This window comes from Theropithecus gelada, chromosome 11, assembly GCF_003255815.1.
Source record: "Theropithecus gelada isolate Dixy chromosome 11, Tgel_1.0, whole genome shotgun sequence".
NCBI classification, from domain to species: Eukaryota; Metazoa; Chordata; class Mammalia; order Primates; family Cercopithecidae; genus Theropithecus; species Theropithecus gelada.
In genome coordinates, this window is record NC_037679.1 from 72,247,329 (window position 1) to 72,270,457 (window position 23,129).

Genomic DNA, 23,129 nt, shown 5'->3' on the forward strand with positions numbered 1-23,129 from the left:
AGGAAGGGGGAACCTGTGGGTGTGGGGGTTGGGTGGGGGGATCATGGAGGGACCCAGGGTTTTGGCAGCATACCCCAACACACCGAGCTCTGGGGCTCTGCAGTAGCCCCTGCACCCGTGCCTCAGTGTTACCCTAATCTGACCATAACTGCTCTACCTACCTGTGCACCCATACTCCCCACCCTCCCTGGCTCTCACCTTGGCCACGGCCTCGCTTCCCACCTCTTCGCTCTGGGCCTCGCCGGTCAGATGCTCCTTCTTCGTCCGAGTCACGATCATCAATTTTCTGTTTCTGTTTCCACTTCTGATAGCTGGGAAACCTCGTTAAGGAAGCTGCGTGAAGCCCCTGGGACGGGAGAAGGCTCCTCCCCACACCGCCCCAGCAGACACAGTTCTGTTATCCCAGTCGCCGCTGAAGCTGCTCGGCCCCGCCCCCAGCACACAGGTCCCACTTACTGGAGATGCGGCTGCTGAAGCTGCTGGGCCCGCCCCCAGCACACAGGTCCCACTTGCTGGAGATGCGGCTGCTGAAGCCGCTGGGCCCACCCCCAGCACAGGTCCCACTTATTGGAGATGCTGCTGCTGAAGCTGCTGGGCCCCGCCCCCAGCACAGGTCCCACTTATTGGAGATGCGGCTGCTGAAGCCGCTCAGCTCCGGCCCCTCATCCCCGGCCCCGCCCCCAGGTCCCACTTAATTGGAGCTGCTGCTGCTGAAGCTGCTCGGCCCCGCCCCTCCCCGGCCACGCCCCTCAGGATACAGGTCTCGCTTGTAGGAGCTGTTGATGTAGCGGCCACTCTCTGTCTTAATCTTCTTCTTGTCTTCCTGTCCTGACTTTCCCACAAACCGCTTCTTCTTACGGTCCCTGCAGAGGAGAGGGAGTTGGGACGGCTGCCGTGGAGGGAAACGCTTGGAGTGCCGGTTCCCGCTCAGGGCCTGTCTCCTCACCCGACCCTCTTGTCAGGTTGTTGGAGCATTAAAAGAAAGCAGTGCAGCCATGTCTGGCATGCAGTTGGCGCTCAATAAAGGTCAGAGGACTGCCGCCAGCACTGGGGCCTGGCTCAGGGACAAGGGCCTCCTGGAGGGTTTCCAATCCCCTCCCCCTTCCCAGCTGTGACCCTTGGTTGAGTCACATACATTCTCTAGACGCTAGAGTCCTCCTGAACAAATGGGTCCTGAGCCCTGTCTAGAAAGACTTGCCAGCAAAAAGGATAGACGGGGTCAAGATCTCTGTGGTGTGTGATCAAATCAAGGCGATAGAACAGCCAGGGGCCATCACACCTGCTGTGAGTGGTCACATGGGGGACAGCCAGGTCATAATCCAGGCTGTACAGGATCAGATGGGAGTGAGGACGTCAGGGAGTTCACCCTGCCTGCTGGCATGAGGGGCAGCTCACTCGCTCACTCACCCCAGGCATGGATGATGGAGGGGCAGCTCACTTGCTCACTCACCCCGGGCATGGATGGGCGGCTCACTCGCTCACTCACCCAGGGCATGGATGGGTGGGTCACTCGCTCACTCACCTGGGGCATGGATGGGTGGGTCACTTGCTCACTCACCACTTGAGCTGCTGCCGGCCCCTCGTCAGGTTCTGGGCTTCGTCCCCCATCAGGTCCAGGACAGCGCCAGCCACCTGCTGCTCGAAGGCTCCCCCTTCCCCGCTGATGCTCAGGCTGCAGAGGGAAGGTGGGAGACATAACTGGATTGATGGGATCCAGCAGACCTGCCTGCCCCACCCAGGACCCAGCCAGCCACTCACCCCCGCTCGCTGTCGAAGTCCTTGGGCCGGTAGGGGATGTAGAATTCCTGGTCCCGCTGCCAGGCCTCCTCCCTCCGCCTCTTGGCTCCCCTGTTGGGTCCTGACCGCTGCCGCTTCCGGCCCATGACCTCTGAGAAAATGTCCTGGCAGAGCACGGACCGAGGCCCAGCGTCATGCCTGTAGCCCCCTGGGGAGTCCCCACAGCCTCCCTACCCACCACCCTGGCCACAGGGGCCAGTGGCTTCCCGGGGACTTTCAAAGCTTCACTTTGCCATTTTTTAGCTGGGTGACAGTGTCTCCTGTGGGACCCTCAGTTTCCTCATCTGCACACACAGCGCAACCCCTGCCTCAGGGACCAGCAGAGGCAGGACAGCTAGGTAAGGCAGAGAGTGCCGGCTGGGGGAGACCCAACTCCCCATTCCAGCTCCGCGCTCCAGGCTGTGTAACAGCCGGCCCTGCCCCTCTCTGCGCCTGGCCTCCTCTGAACAACGTGGACTAGGTCAGGGGTCTCCAACTGGTCTTCTAGGCTACTGAACCCTCTGTCTAAACAAAACATGAGAGAGGGACATCCTGGGGGACACGCAGGCCCAAGACCCACCTACCAGGTGAATGGGACACTTCATGGTCCTCCCTCTGAGTGAGACCCGCACGTCTCACTGCAGAAGCCCTGATGTGTTTGGTGGCTGGTGATGCCCTGGACCCCACTGAGGGTGTCATGTTGTACACAGCTTCTCAGGCTAAAGATCTGGCCCCAGTTTTAAACGAGGGACAGTGGACAAGAACCATCCCTGACTCTGCAGATGGGAAGCTGACAGGATCCACCTCCATCCACTGCTCAAAGCTCCTAGAACAGCTTCATGGGCTGCTGCGACTTAGCCACCCCTTCCCTGTACCCAGGTCCAGGGTCCCCAGGGTGGAACCTGTACCTCCACACTCTCTCCCGCCTCCTCCTCCTCCTCCTCCTCTTTCTCAGGCTGCTTCTCCTGCAGTGCTGGGCAGCTCGGGGCTGGGCCCACTGGGCCCTCCTGCTGCTCCTGCCTCCCCTGCTGTCCCTGCTGGAAGCGGGCGATGGCCTTGTGGTCCTTCTGCCGCTTGGCGCGCATCACCTGACTGCACAGGTCTCGGCTGGAGGCGTTGATCTCAAATATAGTCTGTGGAGGGGACACCCAGTCCTTTGCCCACCAGCCTCCTACCCCTAACCCCACCCTTACCACTTGGTGGGCTCCCTATTGGCATTCTTCCCCAAGTCTTCCCCAGTGTCCAAGGTGGGCACTCTCATTATCTGCACTTCACAATTAGATAGACCCAGGCCAGGCGCAGTGGCTCATGCCTGTAATCCCAGCACTTTGGGAGGCTGAAGCAGGAGGATCACTTGAGGTCAGGAGTTCGACACCAGCCTGGCCAACACGGTGAAACCCCATCTCTGCTAAAGATACAAATATTAGCCAGGTGTGGTGGTGGGCACCTGTAGTCCCAGCTACTGATGAGGCTGAGGCAGGAGAATCACTTGAATTCAGGGGGCAGAGGTTGCAGTGAGCCAAGATTGTACCACTGCACCCCAGCCTGGGTAACAGAGCGAGACTCTATCTCAAAAATAAAACAAAAACACAAAGAGAGACCCAGGCCAGGTACCATGGCTCACGCCTGTAATCTCAGCACTTTGGGAGGCTGAGGCAGGAGAATCACCTGAGCCTAGGAGTTTGAGACCAGTCTAGGCAACATGATATGACCTCATCTCTACAAAAAATAAAAAAATTAGCCATGTGTGGTGGCATGCACCTGTAGTCCCAGCTACTCAGGAGGCTGAGATAGGAGGATCACTTGAGCCCAGGAGGTCAAGGATGCAGTGAGCCATGATTGCACCACTGCACTCCAGCCTGGGTGACAAAGCAAGACCCTGTTTCAAAAACAAACAAAAACAAAAACCCAGAGAGGGTGAGTAACCAGCCCATGGTCACATGCTAGGAAAAACCATAGCTTGTTAACCCAAGTCCATTTGACTTCAAAACTGGCGCTCTTAACTATGACAGCTCCTCTCCTGATCCCAGCTGGCTGGCAAGCTTACTCACTCCCGAGTAGGTTTTTCCTTTTGTGCATCCCCTTCCATATGCACAAGATGGGGTGCCTAATGGGAGTCAACAGTTGGGAAGGAGGGAAGGAAGCTCAGGAAAACAAGCTCTTCAGGCCTCTAACAGACCGGGAGCATGTCACTTCCCCTCGTGAACCATCTGTTAAGTGCTAGGGAATGGCTGCCCCATGCCACCTGCTGTGGGCCAGCAGGGATGGTTCCAGAACAAGGGGCATCTCAAGAGAGGCTGTCAGAGCCAAGGCTGCAGGTTAAGAAGATATAAGCTCAGATGAAAATCCCTGCTGGGGTCCTGCTGGGGGTCAGGACTGCAATCTGAGTCATGGCACCACCGTTGTCACTGTGTGACCCCAGGCCACGGGCCATCTGTCTCTGGCCTCCACTGAGCCAGGACTCAGAGCGTGGTCTCCGCCCGGCCCCACTCACCGCCCGGGAGCGGTAGTTCTTGATGCTGTCCACCAGCCTCAGCCGCTGCAGCTCCTCCTCCTCAAAACGCGAGCCTGGTGGGAAAGCAGTGAGGTGTCAGGCTGTGGGTGGGGTCAGCAAGACCCACCTGCCACCCCTACCCTGTAGAAGGACTCACTGAAGAGGGGGTGCAGGCCCAGCCCCACAAGGTCCAGCTCCTTGGCCCTCTTGATGGACTCGGGTGAGGGCGCTGGGCGTGAGCGCACATACTGCTGCTGGGCGTTGTCGGCTACGCGGGCCAGGCCCCGTAGCTCCAGCGATGCCTCCAGGGTGCTCTGCAGGCCACTGTCCTCCTCGTCCACCACACTCTGTGGCACCCGACCCAGCATGCCATCCACACCGGCCGCACCTGCACCCCACACAGCACCTTGTCAGGGGTCTTTCAGTCCAGCCCGCCTGTCTGCTGTCCGACCACCATTCCTGGGTCTCACCCTGGCTCCAGAATCACAGGTAAATGGCTACAAAATAATCACTGCAAAGAACACCAGCACTTACGGAGGAGCTAGAGAGCCAGACACTTGAATACACCGACAGGGGTCAACAAACCGCGGCCGGCTGGCCAGCTGCCTGCTGCTTCTGTAAATGGCTCTACGGGAGCACAGCTGCACTACTCGCTGATGCATGGTCTCTGGCTGTTTTTGCACTACAAGGCCAAGGTTGAAGAGCCACCCTGGATCACATGGCCCACAGAGTCTAGAATATGTACTATCTGGCTCTAAAAACAAAACTTTGTTGGCCAGGCACGGTGGCTCATGCTTATAATCTCAGAGTTCTCGGAGGCTGAGGCAGGAGGATCACTTGAGGCCAGGAATTGGAGACCAGCCTGAGCAATGTAGTGACACTCCATGTCTACAAAAAAAACTTTTAATTAGCCGGGCATGGTGGTGTGCACCTGTAGTCTCTCAACTACTCATGGGGTGAGGCAGGAGGATCACTTGAGCCTGGGAGCCCAAGGCTGCAGTAAGCCATGATAGCGCCACTGTACTCCAGCCTGGGCGACAGAACAAGACTTTGTCTCTCTTAAAAACAAAAAACTAAAACAAAAAACAACCAACAGCAACTTTGCTGACTCCAGCATTAGAAATTCAATTTCCACAGCAACCCTGTTCTACAGATAAGAAAACTGAGGCTTAGTGTGGTTCAGTTGCTACCAGGACTGTCAAATGAGTCAGTTGCAGAGACAGGATTCAATCTAGGAAGAGTCCATACTAGCAACAGCGATACTTATGGTAATAAGTAACAGCAACAGTAAGAGCAGAGGATGCCGGGGACAGAGGCTTCCTATGTGCAAGCACTGTGCTGAGTTCATCATCATCATCTCCTTTACCTCACACCAAAAACATGAGGAAAGTACCTGCTTTCTTTTGTCGTCACGTTCTGACTTTCTACTACAGAACATCTACAACCGTAAGCTAGGCACGGCGGCTCACACCTGTAATCCCAGCACTTTGGAAGCCTCCAGCACAGATGGAGAATCACTTGAGTGCAGGAGTTCAAGACCCAGCTGGGCAACATAGTGAGACCCCCATCTCCACAAAAACTAAAAAATCATCCAGGCATGGTGGACCTGCCTGTATTCCCAGCTCCTCAAGAGGGTGAGGTAGGAGGACTGCCTGAGCCTAGGAGGTCAAGGGTGCAATGAGCTGTGATCATGCCACTATACTCCAGCCTGGGTGACAGAGTGAGCCCCTCTCAAAAAAAAAAAAAAAAAAAAAGGCAAAACAATGAAAGAAAAACACAAAAAGCCGAGGGAAGAGTGTGATGGACCTCATGGGCCCATCACCCACCGTCAATTACCAACATTTGGCCAATCTTGCAAGAAAGGCCCTGATGAGTCCATTTTAGAGATGAGGAAACTGAGGTTCCTGGAGGTTTAGAGATTGGCCCAGGGGCACATGGTGAGGGTCAGGGTCGGAAACCAAACCCTGCACTGGGTCAGGAGCCTGCCCTCTTCCCATCTCTCCAGATTAAGCACGTGCTGGGCCCTGCTCACCCCTGGCTAGCTCTGGAGCAAAAGCAAGATGTCTCTCCCTAAAAGCTAACTGCACCGGGGGTGGTTTCTGCCTGGACATTGTGGGAGGCTCCTTCCCTCCCTCTGCCCCTCCCACACCCATGCACAGCTCTCAACCCAGAAGGTCGGAGATCTGTAAAGCCTGCACAGGGCTGCGTGCTGCCTCTAGCCCTGAGCAGGCCCTGGGTGCAGGGTCCATTTCCTTCTGCTCCTGCCTGTCACTGGGCCCCTGGGGTTGCTGGGTGGGGCTGTGCTCGCACCTCCCTCACTTGGCCCTTGCACTCTCGGCTTCGCCCCCAGGAAAATGCTTTGAAATGCCCCCTCCAATTCACCCCTGTGTGGCGCCCAACTGAGGCCTCCACCTCCAGTGACTGCACAGGCTGCCCCTGACCCCGGCCAGGCCCCACAGCCCTTTCCTGTGCCCTTGCATCTGACCCCAGACTCTCCACTGCAGTGTCTGCTTTCCAGCTGCCTCCAGGCATGGGCTGGGACACTGCAGGGCCACACGGTCACCTGAGGGGGCCACAGCCTGGACAGAGATCACCACTGGCTGCCAAGAGTGAACAGCCAAGGAGAAGGGGGCCCGGAGCTCTGAATCTTAGCTCCCCACCTTCCTGCGGTGTGCACGTGGGTAGGCCTGTCAGAGCCGTTCTCTCATCTGTGAAGCGGAGGTGACTGACAGCCCTCCCTCCAGCACAGATGGACAAATGAGGCAAGATGTGTACAGGGCCCGGGAACCAGCAGGACTGCAGGTGGAAGTCCATAGTTGGAGGCCCATAGATGGAGGCCATGGTGATTCCTGTTGTCTGTCCCATGCATTCCCACTCTAGGGTGTATACAGAAATGTCCTGTGGGTGGCCGGGCACAGTGGCTCACACCTGTAATCCCAGCACTTTGGGAGGCCGAGGCGGGCAGATCACCTGAGGTCAGGAGTTCGAGACCAGCCTAGCCAACATGGTGAAACCCTGTCTCTACTAAAAACACAAAATTAGCTGGGCGTGGTGGTGTGTGCCTGTAGTCCCAGCTACTCGGGAGGCTGAGGCAGGAAAATTGCTTGAACCCAGGACGTGGATGTTGTGGTGAGCCGAGACTGCGCCATTGCACTCCAGCCTGGGCAACAAGAGCGAAACTCTGAAGAAAGAAAGAAAAGAAAGAAAAGAAAAGAAACAAAAGAAGAGAAAAGAAGAGAAAAGAAGAGAAAAGAAAGAAAGAAAGAAAGGGAAGGAAGGGAAGGAAGGGAAGGGAAGGGAAAAGTCCTTTGGGCTTGGTCTAAAGGTGCCTCAGCCTCCCTCCCCGCCCCCTGTGCTCCCCTGAAAACTCAGTCAAGTATAGGGTCACACACTAGATGCCTGCAGGGGCTGGGCAGGCTATACCAACAGGAAAGGGAGGCAGGCAGGGGCTGCAGGGGACCAGGGAGCCTGTCTAATGGGGGCGCCACAGCTTAGCACCCAGATCCAACCGTTTCCTAGTAGATACCAGAAATCTGGATTGTTGTGGGAAATCCTGAGTTTAAAATAGAGGGATTAGCCAGGCACAGTGGCTTGCTTGAGCCTAGGAGTTGGACGCTGCAGCGAGCCGTGACTGCACCACTGCACTCCAGCCTGGGCAAGAGTAAGACCCCGTCTCATTAAAAAATAAAAGGAATCAGTCGGGTGCAGTGATTCACACCTGTAATCCCAGCACTTTGGGAGGTGGGTGAATCACCTGAGGTCAGGAGTTCGAGACCAGCCTGGCCAACATGGTAAAACCCTGTCTCTACTAAAAATACAATAAAAAATTAGCTAGGCATCTGTAGTCCCAGCTACTTGGGAGGCTGAGGCAAGAGAATGGCTTGAACCTGGGAAGCAGAGGTTGCAGTAAGCCAAGATCACACCACTGCACCCCAGCCTAGGCAACAGAGCGAGACTCCGTCTCAAAAAATATGAAATAAAAATAAAATAAAATAAAATAAGGAATCATCTTCTCCTGGGGTCAAACCCAGCCCCACCTCCTCCCACAGCCAAAACAGGGCCCACGAACTCTATGGAGACCCCTAAACCCACTCAGCCTCCACTCACCTGAGGGGTCCTCGAGGGGTCGGGCAAGGGCAAGGGAGCGGCCCAGGAACAGGTGCAGATCCAGCAGGTAGGGAATTTCGTCAGGGGCCACCAAGGAGTAGGCTGTGCCACTTCGGCCAGCCCGAGCCACACGGCCTGCAGCAAGGAGACGTTCAAGCTTAATTAAGCAAACTAGAAGAACCTGGACCCAGCATGAGTCCCACAGACCAGATCCTGAGCGGGTGAGCCTGGCCAGGCCTCGAACTCCCATAGCTGCTCTCCCCACCTATGCACAGGGAAGTTCAATCATGGTCTCTGGGTTGATCTGTGTGAGTGTGGCCAAGCTGACACGGTGCCCTGGGAGACTAGCAGAAATATAGCAAAGGCCTGCTCATGAGCATGATCAACTCTTCAGTGCCCCCACTTTTGAGAATTGCCCCCAAAGATGCAAACATTCACACACAAGGAGGTTTAGTATGGCCCTGACTAGGAGAGCCCCAAGTTTGGAACTAAAGGCTCAAGGATAGAGGACTGGTTAAGTGAATTAGCTGATGGCCATACAGTGGGGAATTAAACAGCTCAGAAAAAGAGTGGGCAAACTGCAGCCTACAGGGCCAGGCTAGTGGCACCCGCCTGTAATCACAGCACTTTGAGGGGCTAAGGCAGGAGAATCACTTGAGGCCAGGAGTTCAAGAACAACCTGGGCAAAATAGTAAGACCCCATGTCTACAAAAAATGAAAATTAGCCAAATGTGGTGGTGTGTGCCTGCAGCCCTAAGTACTTGGGAGGCTAAGCTGGGAGGATTGCTTGGATCTGGGAGTTCAAGCTTACTGTGAGCTATGACCATGCCACTGCACTAGAGCCCAAGCAACAGAGTAAGATCCTGGCCCCTTGCTTGTCTGCGTAAATAAAGATTTATTGGAACACAGCCACACTCATTTGTCTATGTAAATGAATAGGCAGCATTCATACTACACCAGCAGAGATGAACGGTTATGACAGGGACAGTATGGTCCACAAAGCCTAACGTTTCATGTCTAGCCCCTTATAGAAAAGATGTGCCAACCCATCACAGAATGACATTTCATAGTAAACAAAAAACATTCGCTATGTGTGGTGATGTAAAAAGAAAAAACAAAAAGCAAGTTACAAAAAAGAGCACCCAATATGATTGCAATTTTGCATGAAATACATAAATCCCTACACAGCATTACATTCTGGCTTGTGTCTGTATCTTGGGAAAACAAGGTGTTATGACATTTGGAGATTTCATTTGAGGTTGTCCGACTGGCACTGTTGGTCTTGTGAGGCACAAGAAATTCCTTTTGGGGGGTCCTGGGGACCTCTCTAGGGACATGCAGAACCAGCCCTCCACACAGCAACGAAAACTAGGGGACAGCAGACAGCAACAAGAGGGAAGTGTGCCCACCATATGACACTTATGAATTAAAAGAAGGCAAAGAAAGTAGAGTAACAGTTACCAGGGGCTATGGGAGGGGAATAAGGAGATTTTGTCTGATGGGTAGAGCTTCAGTTTTGCAAGATGAAAAAGTTCTGGGGCTGAGCATGGTGGCTCACACCTGTAATCCCAGCACTTTGGGAGGCTGAGGCAGGCGGATCACTTGAGGTTAGAAGTTCAAGACCACCCTGGCCAACATGGTGAAATCCCCGTCTCTACTAAAAACACAAAAACTTAGCCAGGCGTGGTGGCAAGCACCTGAAATCCCAACTACTTGGGAGGCTGATGCAAGAGAATAGCTGGAACCCAGGAGGTGAAGGTTGCAGTGAGCTGAGATCATGCCACTGCACTCCAGCCTGGGGGACAGAGCAAGACTCTATCTCAAAAAAAAAAAGGTTTTGGGGACAGATGGTGGTGATGGTTGCACAATGTGAACACACTCAATGCCACTCCACTGCACACTGGGAAATGGCAAAATGCTGAATTGTATGCTATGTCTACTTTACCACAACTTAAAATAGAAACATCAGAAGAATGGATGCACACCAAAATGACGGCCATGTCATCAAAGAGCAATGGGGAACAGCGATCTCTGAAATGAGACCACAGCTGCTCCGTGACTTACAAAGGGCTGCATCTCAATAAACCCAACAGCCGTCAAAAACACACTCACTGCACCTAACCCACTAAACGTCACAGCTCAGCCAGCCTGCCTTGAACATGCTCCAAACACTTCCATTAGCCTACCCTTAGGCAAAATCATCCCACACATAGCCGATTTTAAAATAAAGTGTTGAATATCTCATGTAACTTATTGAATCTGTACTGAAAGAAAAAAATAGAATGGTTGTATGGGTGCTATTGTAAAGTCAAAAAAACCATAAGCTGAATAATTGGGTCTTTTTTTTTGTTTTTTGAGACAAGATCTTGCTCCGTTACCCAGGCTGCAGTGCAGTGGCACAATAGGGAGTTTGAGACCAGCTTGAGCAATACAGCAAGGCTCTGTCTCTAAAACAAGCCCACAGCCACCCCATATGCAGTGTCAGGAGTTAAGCCTTGTACCCTCGGCTTCTGCCAGGATCCAGCACCCCTGCCTGCCCCAGGGCCAGCCATGGGCCGCTTACCCACACGGTGCAGGAAGAGCTTGCCCTTGGCAGGGAAGCTATAGTTGATGACATTGTCCAGCAGCGGGATGTCCAGGCCCCGGGCGGCCAGGTCAGTCACAATGAGGGTGGAGCACTTGCCAAGCGTGAATTTGGCAAGGTTGATCTTGCGGGCTGTCGGGTCTAGGGCACTGTAGATGTGGGCGCAACTCACCCGCTGGGTCGTCAGCAGCTGCTCAGAGCAAAGATGGTAACAAAGTGAGAAGGAGACTTGGAGGAGAAAGGAAAGGAAGCCAGGCCATGGTGGGGGACGGGCACTGAGGTGCAGAGAGAAGACCACGGGTTCTGGAGTCTGGCACCCTTGGTCTGAATCCCAGCTTGCTGGGTGACGCCAGTTTGGGGAGGAATGGAGCTTACAACACCTCCCACCTCTCTGCAGGGCTGTCTGAGGATCAGAGATGATGTGTGCAGAGGGCCCTCATCAGAGATGATGTGTGCAGGGAAGCTGCAAATGCTACCTCAGTGCACAGGCCTTATCTTGATTCTGCTACAAACAAGCTGTGTGACCTTGGGCAAGTTACCAAACCTTTCTGTGCCTCATTTTCCTCATCTGTACGAATAACTGCCCCTTCTTTGTAGCCTTATTATGAGGATCACATGAGTCAGTATACACAGTGCTGAGAACAGAGTCTCAACACGGGACACTCATGATGGCGCTAGCTGTTCTTTACAGATTACTATTTAAACTGGGCGTGGTGGCTCACGCCTGTAATCCCAGCATTTCAGGAGACCAAGGCTGGAAAATCACTTAAGCCCAGAAGCTCAAGACTAGCCTGGGTAACACAGCAAGACACCATCTCTACAGAAAAAATAAAAATAAATCAATAAATAATGAGCTGGCATGGTCAGGCATGGCTCGTGCCTAGAGTCCCAGGTACTTGGGAGGCTGAGGTGGGTAGATCACTTGAGCCCAGAAGGCAGAGGCTGCAGTAAGCCATGATCATGCCACTACACTCCAGCCTGGCCAAAGGAGCAAAACTCTTGTCTCTAAAAAAAACTATTTAAAAATTACTATTTTGGTCTTATTCGCTGGTGACCCCAGCAGCTGCACAGAGGGAGCGTCGTTAACTGTGTGTGGAGTGAGCGAAACCCAGTGAACCATGTCCTCAGATAACAGACCCAGGTGTAGCCGACGGGGAGGCAGGCACTGACAGAAAGGGGCCCCCCGCCTTCTGGGGCACAGCGACTCCCCAGGCTTTGACCCAGGCGAGGGTCACACAGGGATAACACATAGGAAAAAACTCTGAGCCACTCACACATGCTAACAGCACTTCACACAGCTTACTACATGCAGGTCATGCCTCAATCTTAAGAAGTCAAACCAAACACTAAAAATCTACAGGAAAATGACAGGATGGCAGGGACAGGTTTCAAAATAACCCGGATGATAAGGGGAAATAACGGATGAAGGTCAAGACCAGCTATGAGCTGATAACAGTTGTACCTAGATAACGAGTACCTAGGAGTTCATCATATTATTTTCTGATCTTAGTATGTCTTTGAAATTTTCTCACAATAAAAAGTTTAGGCCAGGCGCTGTGGCTTACACCTGTAATCCCAGCACTTTGAGAGGCTGAGATGGGCAGATCACTTGAGGTCAGGAGTTCAAGACCCGCCTTGCCAACACAGCAAAACCCCGTCTCTAAGAAAAATGCAAAAATTAGACAGGCATGGTGGTGCCTGAAGTCTCAGCTACTCAGGAGGATGAGGCAGGAGAATCACTCAAACCTGGGAGGTGGAGGTTGCAGTGAGCTGAGATTGTGCCACTGCACCCCACTCTGGGCGACAGAGTGAGATGCCATTTCCAAAGGAAAAAAAAAAAAAAAAGAAATGTTTTCATAGTAAAAAGTTTAGGCTGGGCACAATGGCTCACACCTATAATCCCAGTACTGTGGGAAGCCAAGGTGGGAGGATCACCTGAGCCCAGAAGTTCAAGACCAGCTTGGGCAACTGAGAGAGCACCTGTCTTTACAACATACAAAAATAAGTAACAAATTAGCTGGGCATGGTGACAAGCACCAGAAGTCCCAAGTACTCGGAAGGCTGAGGTGGGAGGACTGTTTGAGCCTGGAAGGTCAAGGCTGCAGTGAGCCGCGATTATGCCACTGCACTCCAGCCTGGATGGCAGAGCGAGGTTCCGTCTCAAAAAATAAAAATAAAAATAAAAATAAAAATAAAAATGACCATCTTGAGCCCAGGCCCAGGTTCCTGGTCCACTCTCATGCTGCCCTCTAGTGACCGCACAGGGAACTGCAGCTCCAAACTCCAGCTGAAGGAGGTGACGGTCCCACTCAGGACTGGGCTCACCTCAGTGAGGTACTCGGCATGGTGCTTCGTGGCCACAAACACCACGGTCTGGTCCTGGGGTCGTACCACGTTGCGCAGCAGGTGGAGCAGCACGGCAGCCTTGGTGTCCTCCCGCACGAGGAAGAAGGAGGTCTGTGGGGAGAGGGCATCACGAGTTGGCTTTCGGGATCCTGGCCCAGAGCCTGCAGGGCCCACCTGGACACACCCTCCTGGGACAGGACAGGTGCAGCCTCACCTTCAGCTGCTCGTTGAGCTTGGTGTCCACGTCAAGCCGGATGAGCACAGGCTCTGTGAGGCCTGCAGGAGACATGGGGGAGAGTGGGGGTGTCGCAGAGGGACTGGACCCCCAGGCCCCAGCCCCACCCCCAGCCCCCATCTCCACCCCCAGCTCACGCACCAGCGCGGGCAAATTCCACCAGCAGTTTGGGCAGCGTGGCGGAGAAGAGCACCGTCTGGTGGCCCCCGGGGAGGCGGGCGATGATCTCCTGCAGCTGCTCTGCGAAGCCCATTTCAAAAAGCCTGGAAGGGTAGAGGGCAAGACCGGGTCAGAGGGGGCCTCCGCTCCCTGGAGTTCCAACCTCAGCCATCCTTGTCCCCACAACTTCTGCGGTGTCCCAGGGCTCCTCTCTCTAACTCAGCCCACTCACACTTTATCGCGTGACTTCATCCTAAGCAACAATAACCTTGAAATCTGGAATCTGTCTCGGTTATGTTCTTACAAACTCATGCTGAAATAATCGACAGCAGTCCAGGCTGACTGCAGAGGGTCACGCCTGTAATCCCAGCACTTTGAGAGGCCAAGGTAGGAGGAGTTTGAGAACACCCTAGGCAAGACCCCATCTCTACAAAAAATAAAAAATTAGCTGGGGCCGGGCATGGTGGCTCACGCCTGTAATCCCAGCACTCTGGGAGGCTGAGGTCAGGAGATCGAGACCATCCTGGCTAACATGGTGAAACCCCGTCCGTAATAAAAATACAAAAAAAAATTAGCCGGGCGTGGTGACAGGCGCCTGTAGTCCCAGCTACTCGGGAGGCTGAGGCAGGAGAATGGCATGAACCCGAGAGGCAGAGCCTGCAGTGAGCCGACATCGCACCACTAAACTCCAGCCTGGGTGACAGAGCGAGACTCCATCTCAAAAACAAAACAAAACAAAACAAAACAAACTAAAAAAAACAATTAGCTGAGCGTGGTGGCGAATGCCTATACCCTCAGCTACTCAGGAGGCTAAGGTGGTGGATCCCTTGAGCCTGGGAGGTCGAGGCTGCAGTGAGCCATCATCACACCAGACTGGGCGATAGAGCAAGACCCTATCACCATCAATCAATCAATGATAGCAGTCCCTCCCCTCTTTCCCCACCTCCCCCTCCCCAACTCTGCCAGGGAGGGTTCTAAGTACTTTACAAGTATCAAGTCTTCGGGTCCTCACAGCACCCCTGGGAGGTACATGCTACTTTATCCCCATTTTGCAGTTGAAGCAGCCAAGGCCCAGAGATGCCCAGTGATTTGCCCAAATTCAGAGCTGAAGTCGCAGAGCTAGGACTGGATCCCACTCCTGTCTGGCTCCTGAGTCCATGCTCTCAACTTTGTGCTTTTAAAAAAATATCTTTGAAATCCCACGTTAGGGGCCGGGCACTGTGGTTCGTGCCTGTAATCCCAGTACTTTGGGAGGCCGAGGCGGGTGGATCACCTGAGGTCAGGAGTTCGAGACCAGCCTGGCCAACATGGTTGAAACCCCATCTCTACTAAAAATACAAAATTAGCTGGGCATGGTGGCATGTGCTTGTAACCCCAGCTACACAACAGGCTGAGGCAGGAGAATCACTTGAACCTGGGAGGCGGAGGTTGCAATGAGCCAAGATTGTGCCATTGCACTCTAGCCTGTGTAACAGAGCGAGATTCCATCTCAAAAATAAATGAATAAATAAATCAATCCCATGTTAGATGTCCCACTATTTATTTCAATACTCCTGAAATGCAAAATTATAAATAATGGTCAGAGAGCCCCACAGACGAGCTCCAGCACCACTTATGAGGAGTTCTGCAGCCCACATCTGGGGAGACATTGCTTCGATCTTGGCCACACGGGTCTCTCCCGGCAGAGCCTTCCTCTGGTTGACCTCTCTGCCTCCGCTTTCCCAGTTCAGACACAAGTGCTCAGGGCTGACCTGCAGCCTTACCGGTCGGCTTCATCGAACACCACGTATTCCACACTCTGCAGCTTCAGGTTCATTTCCACAGCCACATGCACCAACCGTCCGGGCGTGGCAATAATTCTGGAAGAGGGTGCACAGGCCAGGTGACCCCAGGGCCAGGGCCACCACCATAGTTCTCTTACACCCCCACCACTGGGAAGGGACCTCAGGGAGTCATCCCCAATCCACAAACTCACATGTCGGGATTTTCGTGCAGGGCTGCAAACTGGTCTTCCATCCTAGAGAGGAGAGAAGGGTTTTAGCTTGATAGAACAGGTCTCCGGTTTCCCTTCCCATAACCAAACGTCCAGGTGAGGCTGCACACCCCAACCCCAGGAACACACACCCGAGGCTTGGAACTGAGGAAAGGCCAGTGCTGAGGTGAGGCAAAGGCATTGCCCTGACAAGAGATACAAGCTGAAATGTTCAAAAGAACGGTTATAACAGAGTTCCCCCAAAGAGATGGGCTCAACTACAGACCTCAATTCACTCCTTCTGTTGGTCCAGATAGCAACAAGGCTGCCTTCTACCCACAGCGCCCCCAGCAACTAACCCTGGAACTACCAGCTCCAACTAGAACTCAGGTTCCCCGGATCTCTGTCAGCTCTCGTCCTTAAACCCTTTGGACACACATCCCTACTTTTAGTCCTCCTCTGAAGCACCCTTGGGATACCTGTAGGAGCCAGGGTAGCCCTGGGCCAGGACTAGCCCAGGGAGGCCTTTCTGACAATCACAAACTTTAGAAAGAATAAATGACAATGGAGACAAAAGCACTGAAAAGCAAACTCTCTGAGAATCAAGAGTGTTAACAGCAGCATCCTTAAACTTTCTCCCTTAAAGGGGCTGCTCTTTAAGGCAGAAACTGTGGGATAAGGCATGGAATGAGGCAGGAGACTGGATTCTGATCCCAGCTCCACTACGGAATCATTGCCTGGCTCTAACCTGTCACTTCCTCATTTTGCTCATCTGTAAAACAGGTGTGGCACCTACTACCTAGGAAGGGTGGTACCTGCACATCAGGCGATAATACAGCTTACGAATCTGAGCTATTATAAATATCCCTCAATTCCTGTGCTTTCTGCTTCCAAACAGCCCACAGCCAGGCATGGTGGCTTATGCCTGTAATCCTAACACTTTGGGAGGCCAAAGCAGCAGATCGCTGGAGCCCAGGAATTCAAGACCAGCCTAAGCAACACGGCGAGACCTCATCTCTACAAAAAACACAAAAATTAGCTGGGCGTGGTGGTGCACACCTGTAGTGCCAGCTACTGGGGAGGCTGACGTGGGAGGATCACTTGAGCCCAGGAGGCTGAGGCTGCTGTGAGCTGTGAGTGCGCCACTGCACTCCAGCCAGGGTGACAGAGCGAGACCTTGTCTCAAAATAAACAAAAACCAAAAACCAAGCCCACAATTAGGCATATTAAAGTAGATACACCTGTCTATCCTGTGAGCTGATGACTCTATTTCAGGAGCATCAGAACTTCTGAGCGGCAGTGCTTCTGTGGACAATTTATTTTAACATTTTATTGTAGGATTTCCTTTGTTGGTTTTTTTTCTTAAGCCAGTCAAATTTAGCAGTGAGGGGGTTGTACACCAACTTTAATGATACTAATGTTGGTAAGTTCTGATAACCTGCTACCACTGGACCAGCCTTGTTGGGTTTTTGTTTTGTTTTTTCTTTTTCTTTTGAGACAGAGTCTCGCTCCGTCACCCAGGTTGGAGTGCAGTAGTGCCATCTCGGCTCACTGCAACCTCTACCTCCCGGGTTCAAGTGATTCTCCTTTCTCAGCCTCCACTGTAGCTGGGATTACAGGCATGCGCCACCACGCCCAGCTAATTTTTGTATTTTTAGTACAGACAGGGTTCCACTATATTGGTCAGGCTGGTCTCGAACTCCTGACCTCAGAGGATCTGCCTGCCTCGGCCTCCCAGAGTGCTGGGATTACAGGCATTTCCCACTGGGCCCAGTCTTGTTGGTTTTTTTGAATGAGCACAGAAGTTGCCATTATTAATAAGCAACAGAGCTAAATCAAACTAATGTCCTGGAGACACAGAGATGTGCCTGCATGGTGGTGACCCTGGCGTGCGGTGCAGGGACCTTACCTGTCTCCACCCAGGATCAGGGCAGTCTTGAGGCCAGTGAACTTGCCTAGCTGAGAAGAGAAAGTGATTGAGAGAGGGCAGGAGTGAGATGACAGCACACTCGTGGCCTTTGTGCCCGGTCCCAAGTCAGCCCTCGCCTCCCACCTCTCCCCAAGCCCACACACACCTCCTTAGTGAACTTCAGGGTCTGCAGGGCCAGCTCTCGGGTGGGCGAGAGGATGAGGGCACGGGCCCCAGTCTGGGCACTGTGGGTCTTGAGCCGCTCGAACATGGGGAGGAGGAAGCAGGCCGTCTTGCCACTGCCCGTCCGGGCCATGGCCACCACGTCCTTGCCATCCAAGATCACTGGGATGGTCTGGAGAGGCACAAGCAGGGAAAGTCAGGGTCAGCTCCTCCCAAACACCACATGATCCAGAGCTTCAAGGTCCTGAGGAGTGGGCGTGCTACGGATCTCAGTGAATGGGCAGGCACCTGTCACCCAGCCTTAAGCCTATTCTTGCCCATTCTTTCAAAAGCCTGTTAGCACGCCTCTAAGGATAAGCGGCTCACTACCCCAACTCATTCCATTGCTGGAACACCCTTCTTCAGGCGGAGCAGACTCTACCTCCTGTCCAGGCCTCCTCAGCACCCCAGAGAGATGGCTCCCACTGGGTGAAGCATCTGAGAACAATAATCATAATCGCTGGATGATAATAGGTGGCTGCGAGTTGCCTGAGCTGAGGCTTAGTTGTGGGAAGCCTCTGGGAGGCTCAACTGGCAGAAAGGCCCAGAGTCTCTGCTCAGCTCGGCCCAACCTTCTCCACTGAGGACGTGGGCACGCTAGCTGGGGCTTCAGCAGAGTAAAGGGGGCAAGAGATAGGACAGCTGGGACAAGGGGTGGCTGTCAAGGGGCCAGACAAGAGGGCCATGTCAATCCTCCCTGGCCCTCACCCGTCGACCGCTCCACCCCTCACCTTCCTCTGGATGGGCGTCGGCACCTTGTACCCCTTCTTCATGATGCCTTTGAACACCGGGTAGCTTAGGCCTGGGAGAGACATGGAACCGTCAGGGGGCCAAGGGAATCCCCGCAGCACCAACCACAGAGAACTTTACAGGACAAATGACAGCTTCATCAACAATAAACAACAAGAAAAAAAGCAATAAAGCAGAAACTGAAAGGTGAAATGAGACTTAGGAGACAGATCTGACTGGGGCACTTGAACCTTATTTGCTTTTCTGATGTGAACCCACTCTTGATGTCATGAGACAGCAGGGATCTCTGAACGCTAATGGGGTCTTAGACGACACTGAGAAGCTGTGCCTTCGTTTTAGGTGTGGTAAGGTCCTGCGCCTCTCAGAAGTGTGTGCGGACACAATGAGGATGTCTGGAACAAACTTCAGAATCACCCAGGTGGTGGGGAGGGACAAGAGGGTGAGGGCATGGATGGGAGCTCGCTTTGTTGCTTAGGCTGGACTTGAACTCCTGGCCTCAAGTGATCCCACCTCTGCCTCCCCAAACGCTAAGATAACAGCATGAGCCACCGTACCCGGCACTCGTCTTGATAGTTGAATCCTTGCTCTAGCTGCTACTGATTTGCAAAGAGTAACAGTCAGGCTTTAATTCCGGCCAGCCAGGTGTCCCCACACCACCAACCTATTCCATCCTTTCCCTCCTTCTGAAATGCCCCTCTGCATGCAGTAAGTCCCCGACTGTCTTTGCCTGTTCCTGCATCTGCATCGCCTTTCCCGAGGCCTGTTCTAATTGCCCTCTCCTATGTCAGGCGCACTGCCCCGCTAGAAGGACCTGAATGACTGGGAGACCAGATCTGCTACCCTAGTCTACCCAACCACAGTGCTGGGATCAGAGTGGACATCAGTGATGGAGTGCAGAGGCGGGGTCGATCCCCAGCTGCCGCTCCCGCAAAGTCCCCGATGCCAAACTTGCACCCACCCATGGACTGGAAGCCTCCAGATTTCTTCTTTTTCTTGTTCTGGGCACGCACCATCTCCCGGGTGTCCGGCTCCACATCTGAGGTGCATTCTGAGGTGGGGAAGGTGGGCAGGAGTCTGCCAGGTCCCAGCTGGGAGGGAAGAACAGAGAGGCAGTGTCATTTCAGGCACAGTGGGATCACAGGGGGCAGGGAAGGGGGCTATGCTGTTGCCCTCTCTCCCCGATTCAAGCCAATGATGCTTCCGCCAGATCACGTCACTTTTTTGCTAGTAAGTTCTCCTTTGGCTGGGCCAGGACAGGACAGAAGTCTGGAGTGGGGTCTGCAGATAGACTGTCTCGGTTTGAATCCCAATCCTGTCACTTACCAGCTGTGAGACCTGAGGGAAGGGACTTAATCTCCCTGAGCCTGTGCTTCCACACCTGGAGAATGGGGACAACAAGCAGAGGCCTCCCAGGGTGCTGTGAAGATCATATAGATGGGTGAGTGTCAAACTTAGAAAGGTGCTTAGAAACGTGGTGGTATTATCACTATCATCATCACCACCATCAAAGCCCTCAAAATTAAATACCTGGCTGGCGCAGTGGCTCACGCCTGTAATCCCAACACTGGGAGGTCAAGATGGGCAGATCACCTGAGGTCAGGAGTTCAAGACCAGCCAGGCCAACATGGTGAAACCCCGTCTACGAAAGTACAAAAATTAGACAGCCATGGTGGTATGTGCCTGTAATCCCAGCTACTCAGGAGGGGGACGTGGGAGGATCACTTGAACCCAGGAGGTAGAGTTTACAGTGAGCCGAGATCGCGCCACTGCACTCCAGCCTGGGCAACACAGCAAGACTCTGTGTCAAAATAATAATAATAATAAAAATAAAAATTAGCCAGGTATGGTCACTTGCACCTGTAGCCTGGGTGAGAGAAACCCTGTCTCAAAAAAAAAAAAAAAAGTAAACACACATTTTTTTTTTTAAGAGACAGGGTGTCACTCTGTCACCCAGGCTGGAGTACAGTGGTGCAGTAATGGCTCACTGCAGCCTTGAACTCCTAGGCTCAAGTGATTCTCCCACCTTAGACTTCTGAGTAGCTGGGACTACAGGCGTTATACTACCACACCTGGCTAATTTTTTAATTTTGTATTTTTTTTTTTTTTGGTAGAGATGAGGTCTTACTACATTGCCCAGGCTAGTCTTGAATTCCTGGCCTCAAGCATTCTTCCCTTCGTGGCCTCCCAAAGTGTTGGGATTACAGGCATAAACCACCACACCCAGCCCCTAAATACTTTAAAGAGCCAATCAAAATGCCTACTACGTGTGCAGTACGAGACTTTTCCAAACTCTCCCGCCCCCTACCCCCACCCCACGAGCTGCCAATCAATCTCCTTTCTGATCTCTGGTCTGTCTCGTCCTGGTCTCCTTTCTGCTCACCCAGGACCCACTTCTCCTGGCACAGCTAAATCCAATACAGACACCTCCTCTGGGGAACCTTCTTGGACTCCAGGGCTGCCCCCTTTCTCTTAAAAATAGCATTTATGGCCAGGCGCGGTGGCTCACGCCTGTAATCCCAGCACTGGGAGGCTGAGGTGGGTGGATCATTTATTTGAGCCCAGGAGTTTCGAGACTAGCCTGGGCAACATGGCAAAACCCCATCTTTACCAAAAAATTTTTTAAAAAACGCATTTAAGGAGCAGCAATTCATAAGAGTGGCTGAAACTTACAAGGCCATGTACTGTAAGCTAGGTGCTGCTCTGAGAATTCATACAAATTAACCCACTTAATCCTCACAACAATCTGAAGTGGGTACTATTGTTCTGTCCATTTTACAGAGAAGGAAACTGAGGCACAGAGATAAAGTGACGTGCCCAAGGTCACACAGCCAGCAGGTAGTGGGTGAGGGATGTGAACCCTGGCTTCAGAGACTGTGTTCTTTTCACTGTGACCCTCTAAGGTTGACTACAATCCTCTAGGGCAGAGCCATGGCCTGTCTTGAACAGTCTGCGAGTTTAGAACGGTTTTTACATTTTAAGGAGTGGCAGGAAAGGAAAAAGAAATCAAACAAAAAAGATAGTAATCTTATATGGCCCAATAAAACCTAAAAAAAAGATTTACCATCTGGCCCTTGATAGGTCGGTCAACCCCTGCTCTAAGCACATGAAAACAAGGTGCCTGGGACACATAGGCACCTGCAATAGCTACTGAACAGCATGTATGAACAGCATGTCCTTCGGTTTTTTTTTTTTTTTTGAGACAGTCTCATTCAGTCACCCAGGCTGGAGTGCAGTGGCAGGATCTTGGATCACTGCAGCCTCCACCTCCTAGGTTCAAGCAATTCTCCTGTCTCAGCCTCCCAACTAGCTGGGACTACAGGCACGTGGACTACAGGCACGCTCCACCAGGCCTGGTTAATTTTTGTATTTTTAGTAGAGACGGGGTTTCACCATGTTGGCAAGGCTGGTCTCAAATTCCTGACCTCAAGTGATCCGCTCACGTTGGCATCCCAAAGTGCTCAGATTACAGGCATGAGCCGCCACGCCCAGCCTCCTTTAGTCTTTTCAACTTTTTTTTTTTTTTTTTGAGACAGAGTTTCACTCTGTTACCCGCTGGAGTGCAGTGGAGCAATCACAGCTCACCTAGCTCAGGTGATCCTCCTACCTCAGTCTCCCAAGTAGCTGGGAATACAGGCACACAGCACCATGCCCAGCTAATTTTTGTTTTTGTAGATGCAGAGTCTCACCATGTTGCCCAGGCTGGTCTTGAACTCCTGACATCAAGTGATCCTCACTCCTCCGACTCCCAAAGTGCTGGGATTACAGGCATGAGCCATGGCACCTGGCCAACAATCTTTGAAACATATATAATCATTTACTTGCCTTCTACAGATGTGGAAACAGTCACAGAGAAGTTAAGCAACCTCTCCAATGTCCCACAGCCAGTGCAAGGTTGGGCCAAATTTGAACACAGGGCGGTGCCGTGAGAAAGCCCTTGGTCTGAACTACACACAGACTCCTCTTTGGTACTCACTACCTCTGCCCACCTGTGCTGTTCATTACCTTTAGTAGTTTCTCTACATTTGTTGAGCACCTACTGTGTGCCAGGAGCTGGCTAGGCTGGAAGGGGAGGGAGACGGTGGGATGAGGTCTCCTCCAGTTCCTGCCTTGGGGTTTGATCCTTTCTCTTCATATAAATGCCCACTTACTCATCTCCTTGCCCTGAGCCTACCTGGTGCCAGGCACCTGCTGGGAACAGGACTGTGGGAAATAATGGGCAAAACCCTTCTGCCCCGTTGGTGCTCACACCTGTCCCCTCATGTGCATACATGTAGCATTCAGTAATGGAAAGGGCACAGGCCTTGGAATCAGACAGTCCCAAGTTTGAATCTCCTGGCTCTTGTACTCACAAACTGTAGGGTCTTGGTCAAGTTTCTTTCTTTCTTTTTTTTGTAAAGCTGGGATCTCCTTTTTTGTGTGTGTGTTTGTGTGTGTGTGTGTGTGTGTAGCCACTGCTCACTGTAGTCTCCGCTTCCCAGGTTCAAGTGATCCTCCCATGTCAGCCTCTGTAGGAGCTGGGACCACAGGCAGGCGCCACCACGCCAGGCTAATTTTTTTTTTTTTTTTTTGAGACAG

At 52.8% G+C, this 23,129-nt stretch overlaps 1 protein-coding gene across 2 annotated transcripts in view; it reads right to left on the reverse strand.

Moving 5' to 3' along the window:
- DDX54 (DEAD-box helicase 54) overlaps nucleotides 1-23,129 on the reverse strand; it is a 28,246-nt gene that overhangs the window by 3,905 nt on the left and 1,212 nt on the right. For both annotated transcript variants that reach the window (XM_025401954.1, XM_025401953.1), the window contains exons 2-19: nucleotides 19,513-19,642; nucleotides 18,536-18,606; nucleotides 17,749-17,937; nucleotides 17,583-17,632; nucleotides 15,677-15,718; nucleotides 15,465-15,560; nucleotides 13,684-13,805; nucleotides 13,522-13,583; nucleotides 13,287-13,418; nucleotides 10,941-11,151; nucleotides 8,378-8,512; nucleotides 4,428-4,658; nucleotides 4,271-4,344; nucleotides 2,685-2,909; nucleotides 1,759-1,901; nucleotides 1,559-1,672; nucleotides 759-863; nucleotides 199-311 (exon numbers count right to left, since the gene is read on the reverse strand). In XM_025401954.1, the coding sequence (XP_025257739.1) occupies nucleotides 199-311; nucleotides 759-863; nucleotides 1,559-1,672; nucleotides 1,759-1,901; nucleotides 2,685-2,909; nucleotides 4,271-4,344; nucleotides 4,428-4,658; nucleotides 8,378-8,512; nucleotides 10,941-11,151; nucleotides 13,287-13,418; nucleotides 13,522-13,583; nucleotides 13,684-13,805; nucleotides 15,465-15,560; nucleotides 15,677-15,718; nucleotides 17,583-17,632; nucleotides 17,749-17,937; nucleotides 18,536-18,606; nucleotides 19,513-19,642 (2,245 nt within the window). The remainder of the gene's footprint in view (nucleotides 1-198; nucleotides 312-758; nucleotides 864-1,558; nucleotides 1,673-1,758; nucleotides 1,902-2,684; nucleotides 2,910-4,270; nucleotides 4,345-4,427; nucleotides 4,659-8,377; nucleotides 8,513-10,940; nucleotides 11,152-13,286; nucleotides 13,419-13,521; nucleotides 13,584-13,683; nucleotides 13,806-15,464; nucleotides 15,561-15,676; nucleotides 15,719-17,582; nucleotides 17,633-17,748; nucleotides 17,938-18,535; nucleotides 18,607-19,512; nucleotides 19,643-23,129) is intronic.